This window comes from Passer montanus, unplaced genomic scaffold (assembly GCF_014805655.1).
Source record: "Passer montanus isolate IOZ18808 unplaced genomic scaffold, ASM1480565v1 scaffold4, whole genome shotgun sequence".
Lineage (NCBI taxonomy): Eukaryota > Metazoa > Chordata > Aves > Passeriformes > Passeridae > Passer > Passer montanus.
Window position 1 is genome coordinate 18,180,458 of NW_024368818.1, and position 14,491 is coordinate 18,194,948.

Consider the following 14,491-nt stretch of genomic DNA (forward strand, 5'->3'; position numbering starts at 1 on the left):
TAGAAGAGTCATTAATTTAACTAAACCAGGAGCAGAATTCCTTCACTGTTGTTTCTATTGTATGAATGGTCAAGTCTTCAACTAAGCCAGAGTCCCCAGTAATATCCAGTCCAAGAATGGTTGGACACTTCAATTCACATGGTGCTGCAGAGCTAAGATCAAACCTGGTTTAGTTCTGATACTTCTTGTCTATACAGTCCTTGCTCGTTGCTCTTCCCTTTCATTTGCTGGCTGATATGGAAGTCAGAGGTCAGTATTATTAGCATTATAGGGCTTTTTAAAGTTTGGTTGAGATTTGCTAAGTCAGATTTTGTAGTAGTTCCTTAGATTCCCATGGAGAGTCTGTCTGTCCAAATGTAGATGGCCAGTATAGACCTCTTTTTGAACCTGTTGTTTTCTGTGTTGCTGATGTCAAATAGAGAGACCAGTAGGTATCTGTCTCACCTTTCTGGGTATTTAGGGTAAAAGTGGCTTTTAAGATTGGCACCCTAAAACCATTCAGTTACCCCTATGGAATATATACTCCTGTTTGTGTGTCTAACCTGATAAAGCCAAAGGTAAATATATGTACAGTCAGAATAATGGCACCCCTGTAATTAACATATTTTTTTTCACTAGACCACCTGAAATACCATAAGGTTCTGGTATAACCAGCCATAGTTAATGATGAGGCAGTGTGAGGAGGGGCAGAATGGCTCTTTCACACATCTCCATGTTTTATCTAATGAGTTTAACCATCTGGGAAGGTGCAGAGACACTGTGAATACTTCTTCTGTTCCTCTCCTAAATCCAAGTCCTAATCCAAATTTCAAAAGTATCATTACATGTCTGATACCATTTGTCGTAATTTATAACTACATACAGTTTGTTCAGTTCTGAGATCTCTAATTAGTAAATAAATGGGGGTTAATTTCTCATATTATTGAAGTCTGGTAAGTATTTGATAGGATAGACATTCTTTTCAGATAAGGCATCATTAAAGTGTTGTGTACTACAGAATCACAGCATGGGTGAGGCTGGAAGGGACCACAGTGGGTCATCTGGTCCAAACTTCCTGCTCCAGCAGCATTGTCCCAGAGCACAATGCACACAATGGGATCCAGACAGTTCTCAAATATCACCAGTGAGGAGACTCCTCAACCTCTCTGGGTAATCTGTTCCAGTGCACAGTGTTAATGACTTTTGAGCATGAATTCACTCAAAGTAGAGAGATATATATGTCCTGTTTCTCATATGCAGTGTGCTATACTGCCAATCTCCCTCTAGTTCAATCAAATACTTTAGTATTCTTCATTTCCAAAAAAAAGAAAAAAAAAAATAAAACATTAAAAAAATGCTTTATGGTTAGCTAAAAAAAGTAAAAATACAGACATGATCAGCACTTGCTTCATATTTCCTAAGTGTTTATCTTCCTCAGTCTCTTGGCTAAAAAATACTCTTGAGTTTTACTCAAGGTAGCCATACCACTGATCTTTAATATCTTTATTCATTTTTTGTTGTTTCATTTTCCTGACACCTCAGATTTTATGCCACATGCATTTTTATTCAGTTTGAGTACATTTCTAACAGTACAAACTACTGGATTTTGTTAAATTGTGTAGCCCTGACATGGTTTTATGGCTTTCACCAAACCCAGTCTGTGATTAAATGTAATCTTAGTCTTCTTCTTGATTTAACTATTGAAAGTTCTCGGGCAAAACGGGCAGAGCAAACTTCTCTGGGAGCTGTATATCCATCATAAACTGGCTCTAACGTGTTATCTATCCAGACTGGTTGTATTTTTCATGCTTTATCACAAATCAGTGCCTCAGATAAATTGCAGTTTCCAGCCTGCAGTTGTTCATCGGAGTTAACTTGGCTGTCAGGACAGCCTTTCTGCAGTGCTTCAAACTTTCATAACTTTTGTGCATGAGACTGAACTATTTTTCTATCTGGCTCAGGGATCAATGCTGTGTCTTTAGAACATATGGAACAAGGCTGTGTTACTCTTTTGAGTTTCATTTAGGATGTGTGACACCCCAGCCTCCTTTTAGAAGTGTCTGCACATAGATGAACACAGTATGGAACTACTCAAGTCATGAACCTTAAACGTATTTTACTTACGTTTTAGATCATCCTCCAAATATTCAAAATCATTCAAGACTTCGAACTCCACCACCTCCAATATCACATGCTCACACCCCAAATCAGCATCACGCAGCCTCCATCAATTCCCTGAACAGAGGGAACTTCACTCCACGCAGCAACCCCAGCCCAGCTCCTACGGACCACTCTCTCTCTGGAGAACAACCAGCTACTACTCAAGAGCCAGCCCATGCTCAGGACAACTGGTTACTCAACAGTAACATCCCACTGGAGACAAGGTAGGACACTTTCTTTAGCATTTACAGTGTTCTGACTGTGTGTGCTCAGGATGTTATGGACAATACACACATCTGCATAGCCAGCCACCTAGTTTGTGAACTGGTGTTTGACTTATGCATTTTGCGTTGTATTTATTATTCCTTGTGTCTTTTTATTTGGACTAGGAGAAGAGGAAATTGCTCTTCTTTCATCAACTAAAAATGTTGTCTTTACTGCTGTTTATAAGGTTATTTTCCTCATTTATAATTGGAAGCAGGATCATAGATTTAAATGTTCTTGGTTTTCTTTCTTTTTTCCTTTAATGTATTTTCTTCCTATGTGGTAGGATAAATCAATATCCTATTAAAAAAACTGAAATCAGTCAGTATAGTGAAAAGATTTAGCCTTGTAGCTGTGCCTCATCAAGCAGTACTTTCGTAGTACGTAATTCAGGAAAGTTTATCTTGTTTCACCTAATGAAGAGAGGTCAGCTGCTGCCCTTTTCAACATTGCTCCAGCAAGCATGAAACACTGGATGGCCCAGCATCAGCCATTTAATGGTATTTCCATTTAGCTCTCAAATTCTTTTCCACCTATGCAACACCTGAAGGGTGTGACAAGGGTGTACCAAGTTGTTGTAGTTCTAGCTTTGGTCAGGTTCTTTGTGGGTTCTGGAAAAGAGAGCTCTCATACTCCCTCAGCCTTAGTCCTCCTATCTGATGGTGAGTGCATCTACGTGCAGACCCAGTTGCTTTCTCCAGAGGTTTTGCTTCACTATTTCCTTTGCTACCAAGCAGCCACTAGGGATGCAGGAGTCATTAGCTTCCATACATGGTGTCTTTTTCAGTCTGCAGAGGAGTCTTCCAAGCCTAAAACATGGTGCACTTGCTCACTATCCTTATCTAACCTTCTCAAACCAATAAGATTTTAGACAGCAAAACTCATACAATAACTGAAAACTGAGACAGGACCCAAATTTTTCACATAATTGCCTGTAGGAATCTCATTGAGAGGCAGCAAGAGTTATTGCTGTATCATGGGACAAGTACCCAGTTTTGCAAACTTCTGCTAAGAGAATTTTTTTTAAAAAATGAGCACATCTGTCAATCTTTCTGAGAATGAGCTATATCTGCTGCCCTCTGAAACTTCCAAAACAACCTCAATATCATATTTTGTGGCATTTAAAGATAATTAATTTCTCTGTGCCTGCTTGATTAAAAAGACTCAACTAAGAAGCTGGATCCAAAAGATTAAGACAAAATTATAAGCAAATAATGCAAGTGTGATTTGGCAACAGTTTTAGTAATTATATTGTATTAGTAATTCTCAAGCATAAATACCAAAGTATTGAGTTTTATGTGATAATTCTTATTAAAATTACATTAAAAAATACTTAGGCCCTACTCCTACAGTTCTTTTGTGATAATCCTCTATAATTCTGAAGGAAGTCCTGTGCCTTTTCCTAGCCAGGTGGTGAATTCTTTATAGAAGAGATAATACACTGTTTTAGTAGTGCAAAACCTTAAAGGCTGTCCTCATTTCTTCTCTGTGAAATCATTGTGGATGAAAATTTTTCAAGATCTGAAGGAGACTGCTCTTGTTGCAGGTTGGATTGGTCACATTATTGCTGTTAATCAGACTGGCAGTTGGAGGTCTACCTGCATGAAGAGCTCTTTCTGCATCATTTGATGATTTCACTCTGGCAGCACAGATCAGTCACATTTGTACTTGGTCCTCATTCTAACCATTTTATTAATTTGGTAGAAAACAGGTCATTTTAAGACTGATGGTGAGGCTTTTGATACACTGGTGTATCAAATGGTGTAATTTCACCCTGTGTTTCTTTTTGACATAAGCCTGTTGGAAAATACGTAATTTTGTGCCAACAGCAAATGAACACTACTAACTGTTCCTTCACTTATAGAACATTAAGAAAATAAAATGTGTTATAATGGTGTTGTAAAGAGAGGAGGCTGAATTGATCAGTGTATCTGTGACTAACTTCCGCTCTGGCAGTCAGCTCTTCTGGCAGCAGAGGTCTTCCATTTCCTTCAGTGGGAATTGTGTAGACATAAAAGACCAGGCTTCAGAGTTTTTTAGCAAACTTGGATGCCCAATTCAGCCTCTTCATGAGGCTGATCTTCCCCATCTTCTCCACTGCTAAGGTTTTTAGAACCAAATAAAAAGACCATCACCTAGGAGAATAAAATGTCCGATATGTAGAAATATAAATCCTGGCCAAGAGACATTAATCCAAGAATAAAGGCTTTTGAAGTTAGGAGATTATGATAATCTCATGTCAAAAATGGAATTGTATTTCTGTTGGGGTTTTTTTAAACCCATATTAGTCAACAGAGAGAGAACACAAGAAGAAAAAAGCTGCATCTTTTAAACAAGAATTGTCACAGGCTGTGGAATGTGCCTGCAGTTAGAGAATTTAACCAGAGTTTGAAGTGGCTTGATTTTGACTCCCATGGACTCCAGGCAGTTTTAAGAACTAGGGATTCACACTGGTTTGTCACTGCCTGGAAATTTCTAAGTCATAATGCAAGGGCAAGCAGAGATGTGCAGCACAAATATACAACTGACAGGATAAGCATATCTCAGAATTTTGTATGTTGCAAGAGGAAGAGCCCCTCCTCTTCTCTCCCTCCTTTTCATTAGTTTCCCTTTACTCCCTTTTCTCTGTTTCTCCTTTCTCCTCTTTCTTTTCCTGTCTGCTCCCTTTTTTGTTGCTTTAAAAGCCATGTATTATCAAGGTTGTGATGAGAAGATCTTTGCTCAGCAGTCACTCCTGACAGGTAAGTTCCCCCCATATTTATTCCTCAGTCTTCTTCCTTCTGTGGCCTCCTTTTGTTCCTTTACATGAGACCTTGTGGGATAAACAAATGCCAACTAGATGGACATTTAGTTGACAAACCAACAGTTTTCAGGGGACTTCCATTCCCAGGAAATTTCATGTGGTAATCATGTAAGGTCAGATTTCTCTCACCACTGCTGCTAATGAGAAAGGGGAGTGTTTTGGAACTAGCCAGTGATTTACAGGTAATCTCCAAGGGAGCAGACTCCGTGAGCCTTCCGTGAGGAAGACGGTCACACATCAGTCCCTCAGGTGACCCAGCGATCTGCCTGTTACAAATGCATACATTATGAGGTTGTGTAACCCTCCCCTCTTCTCTTCTATTGACAATCCACAACTGAAATTCATGGAACCAGTTTGACATGGATTTTAACTAACGATGAACTTTTATTGATTGATGTGTTGCTAGGTGCCTTGCCTCTTACCCATTAAATGCTCAGTGCATGCACATATGCTGCTTCTTTTTGCATTGAACTCAACATCCAGTCTTTCCTGCATTCACAGGGAATGTGAGGAAGCCACAAACACTTGGGGATGGATTGATGTCTTAAGTGCTATGGCACACAGCTCATGCATGTTGATCCACTTTACTCCACAGCTATGAATAAGAGTTACTTCACTTCCATTCAGATAAAGGAGTAGATCTGTTCTGTCAAAGCAGCCCAAAGGCCTCCAAAAGCAGGGAGCTGAGCTAAACAAGTGCTGGCATTAGCAGCAGGAAGGGGAGGAAGTAGAAATGAAAATTAGTTTTGAGAATGTTTTAGAAGAAACAGTATCAAGTTTTGTATAATGTGACAGGGCTGGTTTCTCTTGGTTTAGCATGTTACCTGAATCCATTTTCTTTGACAGGAATTCTTGTTTGAGTTCACATCACTTACACGCTGTAGGCTCTTAATCCTGCATAAGTGATAAAATGTCACAATGCTGTTATTTTTTTTTTACTAGTTTTTGCCAGGGGATTTATTCACATTCAGGCTTAGATTCAGTTTTGATGCTGAAAACAGACATTGGCAAAATCAGGACTGTATTTTGTTTAAAAAACATGGGAAGAATGTTGCTTTGCCAGGTCTTGAGAAACAAGCCCAAAGGTAAGAAAGACACAGTTTGTTCCCAGCTGTGCCTCTGAGTCAATTCTTTATGTTCCTGCTATTCTTCTCAAAAAGTACAAAACAGTTTAGCATTTGTAGGTCAAAATGTGACTCATAAAAGAACATGCCGGGAGGACAAATACTGCAATATCCCTGCTGTGTGCAGTGTCAGTCCCAAGCATTTGCATGTGCAGGATCTTGCTTATTGCCTGTATTATCCAGATTATAGCCAATACTCTGGTGTTGGAATTTGGGTTACAGTTTAACCTGTTTCTAGCTTATATCTGCTTATCACCAAGAGACTTTCATTTGGAATACTCATACTGAGCAAAATTTACATTTTGAAAATTTACATTTTACTCTATATAGAGCGTATATTTATTACACAAAGGACAATAAATTAATCAAATTGGAAACTAAAAAGTTCTTAAATCCAAAACTGAAACTAAAGCAAAGGAGTGGCAGATTTTTGCTGGAAATCCATAAGAAAGTTAGATGCAAGAGTACTACCAAGGTACTGGCCACAGTGGGATATAGATACTGTGCTGTTCCTTTTCAGAGTTACAGTAACACAGGTGCAGGAGTATAACCAGATTACAGCTGGGCTGGATTGAAATCTAATCCTTTGGGTCCAGGAGTTTGGACGGTTTCACGTGTCACTGGCAATAAATAATGTGCAATGAACAAAGACATCCACTTTTTTGATACATGCACATGGGCGTGTGTGCCTGTATGAGTGTATATGCATATATATAGTGTTTATATACAGAAGCAAACATTTTTAAAAGCTATATATGTATATGTGTAGCATCTTATACATATAAATATATGGTCCATCATTCTAATTCCATGCACAACTGCACTATAACCATTGTGGTTTATAAGATCACACTTCATATATGCATGACTCACTGGCTTCATTCATGTTTCCATATGTATGTAGAAACATAGCAAAGCAGACATTCCTAGAGACATTGCAGGACAACCTCATTGAGATGGACATTCTCACCTCCTCCCGACATGACGGTGCTTACAATGATGGGTATGTGACACTTACGTGGTCTTCCTGTTTACTGTACAGTCATTATGATCTTTGCATGAAAGCATTTGGTCACACCAGTGATGTTTAAGGGCAACACCATTGCCGACCTCTTCCAATATGGCTTAAAAAAATTAATTTCTGGGGCTTGGAGCATTGTGTCCTGTACATATTAATGGAAAACTCATTAATATGCTAGTGAGCCACTGCATGCCATTTGCTTTTTATCCCCTTATTGTTTTGAAAGTAATTTGATTTGTAAGAAGGAATTTCAACCCCCATATTAACCAAAATTAATTTAATTTTCATTAAATTAAATTTTCATAAAAAGCTGAAACCTTTATTGCACTGACAGCCTGATACTTCATTGTTAAACTGCTGTCTTCCACATACATTATCTGACAAGTGTCTGCTAGTGGTGTATGTAAGCCAAGCCTTGGAGTTTGACTTTAACCACTCATTCTGGCATCTTTATAAAAATTTTGATCTTGTAACTTTTAAATTATAATGGACTTTTCCCTTGATAGTTGGTGCCAAAACTGTTGAATCTTGTGTTGGCAGCTCATAATTTGGTAGCCATCATTCACGCAAGAGCTTATTGGTGTATTTGAATTCTGCAGGTGCATCTTTGCTCAGAACAGATGCACCTCTATCTAAATAAATACGTTTCAAAAAGGGGATAGTATCTGACTTACTGTAAAAATATTTTTTTTTATCTAGAGCATTAGTAGAAATGAAGAATCTTTCTCTAATGCTCAGCAGTCATGCTTAGAGTACCAATAGAACCATGGCTGTATCATTACAGACACCTATTTTGGATACTTATATGTTACATTTTCCTGCATGAATTGGTGGCTTTTCTGCACTGTGATGTTTTTGCATGTTTCCCCATGTGATGTTTCTCCCTGTGATTGCACAGGTAACTTCATGGGGAAAATAGAGTCACCTCTTCATCTGATATTAGCCACTGACTGACTCCCATGGATCCATGCTGATTGCATTTACTCTGGCTGCAAATCTGGCCCCATAAGCCATGGCAGAATGTGCAAAGGGCATTGGGGCTGTTTCTCAGTCCTCACAAGCTACATTTTTGTTTTACAGAAGCATGGTGGTAGATTAGTTCACTCCATTTCCCAGGTTTCGTTCCCAGAATTTGAATGCCTTTTGCAGCATGATGTCCCACCAAAATCAGGTTTATCATTTTGTATTCCCATGGGCAGAAGTTCCATTGGGACATTTCATTTCAGAAACTCATGGGCTTCAGTGTGTTCTTTTTATGCTGACTTCCATGAGTGTCACCCGAGGTGCTCGTGGGCTGGCTCTCAGGCTGTGTTTGTCATAATGGGCAAAATATGGTGCCTCCCAATGTGTCACTGGACAGGAAATGCTGTTGCCTTTGACAGTAATTCACACTTTTTTAAAAGTAGCCTTCAATCCAAGGTGCACTGGATTGCTTTGTGGAAGCAGGTGCTTCTCCCCACTGGCAACACACAGGACTTTGATGCTTTTAGCCACACCATTGTCTGACACTTAAATTTGCTGGATGGGGACAGTGTGAATATTCCCCTCTGTGACAATTTGGGTGCTATGGAATGGCTTAAGCTCTTTTTTCCCATCTCCATTCACCGATGCCACACAAAAAACGCTCTCATGCAGTGATCAATAAATTGATAACCGCCCTCCCTTCTTTAATCTGACCTCTGCTCCTCTTCAGCCTCTGTAGGGCATTTCTCTGGGAGTGTGAGCAGGGTCCCAGTTCTGCCCCTGCCACCAGTCTGTCGTAGCTGTGCTTGGGGTTTTCATCTCACTCTAACGCCAGCTCTTCCACAGAGGGGACTCCTGCCCTTGAAGAGTTCTCTGTGGCATTGTTGGCACTGTGACTTTTTTGTTTGGTTTTGTTTTCTTTTACTCTGTGTGACTTGCCTTTGATTTTTATTCTTCTCTTTTGTGCATGCCGTCCATGTCCGTAGCCAGCATTGTGTGGAGCTGCTTTCCTCGTCCTGGCAGCAGTCGCCATTCTCCCACCCCATGCCTCCCTCAGCATCGATTTGTGTGAGGAGTCACTTGCTGTTGGTCTTTCTTTCCTCAGGCACTTCCTATTCAAACCTGGAGGCACTTCTCCCCTTTTTTGTACAACGTCGCCAGGATATCCCCTGACGTCCAGCACTGTGTACTCGCCTCCCCCTAGGCCCCTTCCTAGAAGTACCTTTTCTAGACCTGCCTTTAACCTGAAGAAACCCTATAAGTACTGTAACTGGAAATGTGCTGCTCTGAGTGCCATTGTCATCTCAGTCACGCTGGTGATCCTGCTGGCCTATTTCATAGGTAAGCTTGTTGCTGTTTGTTTTTCTTTCCTTTATTTCATTTCTCTACAAACCCTCCCATACCGCTAATGTTTGGGAAACAGAGGGTCAAGACTGTGGTACAAAGTGATGGGTAAATAAGGCATCTGTTGACTTGTTTGTGTTGCAGTGTTGTGGTAGGGAGCTTAACACCTGTCAAAAAGCCAGAAGGGCTTAGTAAAATGAGTCATATGAGAGAATTGTACTCCCTTCAATATCATGGACTGTTTACATTCTGCAGAGGAAAGTGTACCTGGAGTGAGGCAAAGCCACCAGGTTTTCTCTAAGTATCCCATTAAAACACATGGTGTTTGGGTTGGCACATGTCCTAGTCCTAGTCACATCCAGATCCCTCAGTGTTGACTTTGATGGGACAGGGTCAGAACCAAGATCCTGGTACACAAAAATGTGGTTTAATTCTATAATTTGGTGATACACCTATTTCAGTGACGTTTAACTAATTATATTGGAGTTCACAGGGTGACCAGGAGGGTGGAGAAGGACTGGGTTGAGACTGTGGTTCATCAGGCCCTTTTTAGAGTAGGTGGTGCTGGTGAAATTTGCATCGTGGGTGGAAAAGCAGTGGATTTTTCTTTAACTGTGCATCTGAATTTCTTTGTTTTATGCAGCTTGTCAGTGTGCATTGCAAAAAAACATTTTTATTGTATGTTGCAAAAGTAATTGAACTGCTAGAAGTGAAAATTGTATTTTTAAGCCTGTAAAGCTGGAATGTTACCATTACTTTTTCTTCAGTTCTGTTTGATATGTCTGTTATAAATGTCTTTAAAAAGTCCATTCCTAGACTTCTATGTTAAACTGTCTGTGGTGCAAACTCCAGTTGTCAGACACTTTTAGATGTGATCATGGGTAAAAAAGCCCATTTCTCATGGCACAAATGAGTCTTTTTGATTTTGCTGTGACTTCCTGTACGCTAATGATCTATAAAAGGTTGTGGTTAGAATTACGAATCTTAGCCTGGATCAAAAGATTTTGCTTTCATTTTACACTAATATGATTAGCACCACCACAAATGATTGCTTTTACTGTGTTCCTTTTATATACACTTCTTTAATGACTGATACTTTTCCACTTCTGCCTTGCATCATATTCTGGTCACTTTTATGTCTCCTGTAAGAGAAACAGGAATGATTAAGTAACCAACATTAAATCAGCAGCAGTTTGATGAAATATGCAGTCAGTTTTCATCATTTGCTATGTACATTTGGAGTCGCCTTTCTCATTTGTCTGGTATTCTCCTTATGTCCTGAATATGGTTCCTTTGGACATAATCTTGGGGTGTCAGAGGAGAATCATTTCAGCTCAGCATAGCAGGGCCAGTTCATTCTGGTGGAGGAGGAGGTGTGTACTGGATGATAGATGCAGTTTAATTTGCTGCTCTACAACTCAGAGTTCACAAAAGAGCACACTCCTGCTTAAAACCACAGTTAATGTTGTTAAAAGGAAGGTCCATTGAGTGCCCTCCCATGCTTTTTATCTTCTCCATTCAGGTGAACTCGATGGCATTTGCCAGACACCATGGATGGTTGGCAAGGTGCCAGAAATGCTGAGCAGGTTGAACCACTGTAATTAAGGGTCATAATTAGTAATTTCTAAAGGAACTACCAATTATTAAAAATCAAATCCAATGGTCCAGTTCAGCATAAACATACTTAGCAAAGATTGTCTCTACCAGACCCAGTGTTCTGATCAACGAGAAAAAAGGCAGATATTTAATTAGATTTTGATGAAAAATTGTGTTTAATTTCAAGTATAATCAATTATTAATTACTGTAATGAGTGATTCTGGCGGGGTTTACTAATTAACTCATTTAAAAATTATGAATAACCTTTTCATTTGTAATAATTTTTTACATCCTGTCAAGTTGCAGATGAGAATTGCATCCCCTAACCCAAAAGAAATGAATGAGAGAGTCAAAATGTACTTCCACTAAGTTGAACTGAGACATTTTGCATTTTGATAAGTATGTAATTCTTAACAGGAACTTGTTTATTATTCCAAGTAGCCTGGTCTGTTTGCAAACAAATTACTGTTGGCCAATTTTGGCCTTTCCCCTGCACCCCCTCCCCATATTTGCATAGTTGCATTTTCTTACAGATACCTTTTCTCATATAAGCAGAACCTTACTCTTTTCAATGCCATGGGGACAGTCTGAGTGGTAAGGTATAACTTAGTCATGACTAAAAGGTCTAATCTGTATAACAGTCTATGAGTATTGGGAACTTGACTGCTTTCCACCTGCTCTTGTTAGTTAAAATGGAAGTTATCTTTTAATGACCATTTTCATCGTCCAGAGCAAACTGAGGTCATTGAAACGGTTCCATTTAAGTGAATGGACTTTAGGTTGGTCCCATTGCAGCAGCTTGGCATTTAATGTGTTTTTCTGTACACTGATTAGATAAAGGAAATACTTCAGAGTGGTATCTAGGCCTTCAGGATGTTCCTCACAGCATCAGGCATGTCTCAGTTTTCTGTTTAGACATTAAAAACTGCCCACTGCAGGCCTTACCTGTCTATAGAAGTGTGGAGCTAAAGACATAGCAAAGAGACTGCTACGGGCAGTACTTCCTGCGTGACAGAAGCTCAGGCACAGCTGTGGTGCGTGCCCATCTGAGGCAGGCAGAGCTGCATGGAGACAGCAAGGCACTGGTCATTTCTGAAGTTTTTTGCTAAAGCCAGTTCCTTTCTTAAATTCACCTGGAGAACTTTCTTGATCATTTTTTTGAGGCTAAAAGGCAAAGTTTCTATTATTTCATGTAAGTCTTTATGTCATTTAGCAGACTGAGGTTCATTTATCTTGCTGGCCTGTTTCAAAATGAGGAGAGGAGACATAAATAGGTGTCCATGGCAGCTGAATGGCTGCCATCATGTGTCAACACTGTGATCAAGGTGAAGGTTTTACAGGGCTGAGTCACTGGTCTGGAGAGATAATGACAAAGTATAACAGAGTGTATTAAACACCAGAAGCTGGTTTTCATTTGAATTAAGTAGCTTTTGATTGACTTGTTGCCCCTTTTCAAAGAGTCAGACACCGCACTAAGACAGTAATGACAGTGCCCATCAGTGGTTTGCATACACACAGCTTATGCAAATCCCATGAGCTCCACAGAAGCTTCTCTCATGCAGTGGAGACACCAAGGAGAAAAGCAGGGGCATTGTCAGGGCTGGAGTATTAAAGTGATGGAACCACTGAAATCTAAGGCCTCTCCTTGAGCAGCTCAGAGCTGCCCTGCAAATTTGCTATTCCAGGAGTTCCTGAAGAGACATGACTTTAAAACTGAATTCCCCGTTTTAGGAATGTCCATTCAATGGACAGCTAGACAAGAAAAATTTTCCTGGCTTTTGCTGGGATTGGGTGGGGTCTGTATAGTGTTGAGTTCTGCCTTGGGAGGCTAATTTCTAGCAATATTCTAATGGCAGAGAGAATCCCACGAGGTGTGCTGCTATGCTAATACTTTGCCAGCAGTTCCTGTACCTTATAGATGCCAGACCTGCTAGCAAAGCATTGTAAAGAGCCTCTGACATTGCTGTACTGCTTGGGAGGAAGTTTAGAAACAGAAAATACCTGTTTGATTGTCCAGATCTCCATGCCCAGCAGCTGTTTGGCTAGGTCTGTGGAACAGTTTCTGAATTAATTAGTGACAGAGAATAGTTTCTGCCTGTTTAAACAGAAGTTATTATCCTCTGGCTGATGTAGATTCCAGACTAGATGGAAGTACAATTTGATGGTGTTAGGCACTTGCAATTTTCCTGTACTTCAGCATGTGCTGCGGTTGCATTGCATGAACAGCAAGAAAGATGGGCATTTGATTTAGATTAAAGTAGGGCTGGAAAATATATTATGAAGCCAAAACAGTCATTCCTTTTTATTGGAGTCAGAGTTGTCTACTTTTCAGCTCTGTGTTCATTTGAAGTCTGTACAGATGCAGCTTCACTTGAAGAACAGTGTTGCTTGCTGCAGGCAAAATGCTTTGACAGTAAAAGTGTGCTAGGACTATGATGTGTTTTATAAAGCGTCTTTCTTTTCATTGTCTTAGAATCACCCCGAAAGCTAACTTCAGCTTAGTTTGTCCATGATTCTTTGATGCTATGGAGCAAACCCAATTTAAAGCAGCTCTCCAAAGCTCTTAGAAATCTAATTAGTTAGCAATGGATGTATAGTGTACCAATTATCATGGTGTTTACATAGTAAAAGATCAATAGGAAAAGTTGCTAATTCTTAATTATTAAACTTGATCCATATCTATTAATCCTACATTTATACCTTCATATTAATATTATAAATAAGTATAAAGCAATTTATTACCTTGCCAACAGGCTACTTTCACTTTCTGCTTTAATATTTATTTTCTGATCCCAGATTAAGTTCTATTTTGCTACTGTTGACATTTGTTCTTTTGATTTACAAGGATTGTAAGTCAAAAGCTTTCAATGTTTTCTATTTCCATCTTGTCTTTGATAAAAGGCAGAAATGGGAGCTAAACAATCTGTTCTAGCAAAGCCTTTATGTTATGAAGTCAATCTGTTACCTCAAACGGAGCTTTGAGTTCCTTTCTTGGTTCCTTCACATCTTCACAAAATCACTGTGGTCTGTTCACTCAGTAACTGCAAAATCATTTACTTAATTTTACCCTTAATCAATAAATTGTCAGATCCACTCTAAAAGGTGCTTTAGTATTACCAGTGATCTATTTTGTGTATTATAAATGTTTGTGAAACTACATTACAGGATACTGGTTGAGAGGGAACCATCATCACAAGCCAGCACTACCATTTTTTTCCTGTGTAGTATAACTTGGA

General features: G+C 39.5%; 1 protein-coding gene across 12 annotated transcripts in view; it reads left to right on the top strand.

The window, feature by feature from the left end:
- TENM4 (teneurin transmembrane protein 4) overlaps positions 1 to 14,491 on the top strand; it is a 592,138-nt gene that overhangs the window by 379,827 nt on the left and 197,820 nt on the right. For 8 of the 12 annotated variants that reach the window (XM_039718527.1, XM_039718526.1, XM_039718530.1 and 5 more), the window contains 3 exons: positions 2,111 to 2,363; positions 7,235 to 7,333; positions 9,420 to 9,655. In XM_039718527.1, coding sequence (XP_039574461.1) covers positions 2,111 to 2,363; positions 7,235 to 7,333; positions 9,420 to 9,655 — 588 coding nt within the window. The remainder of the gene's footprint in view (positions 1 to 2,110; positions 2,364 to 7,234; positions 7,334 to 9,419; positions 9,656 to 14,491) is intronic. The other 4 variants (XM_039718533.1, XM_039718534.1, XM_039718536.1 and 1 more) reach the window with 1 other exon arrangement.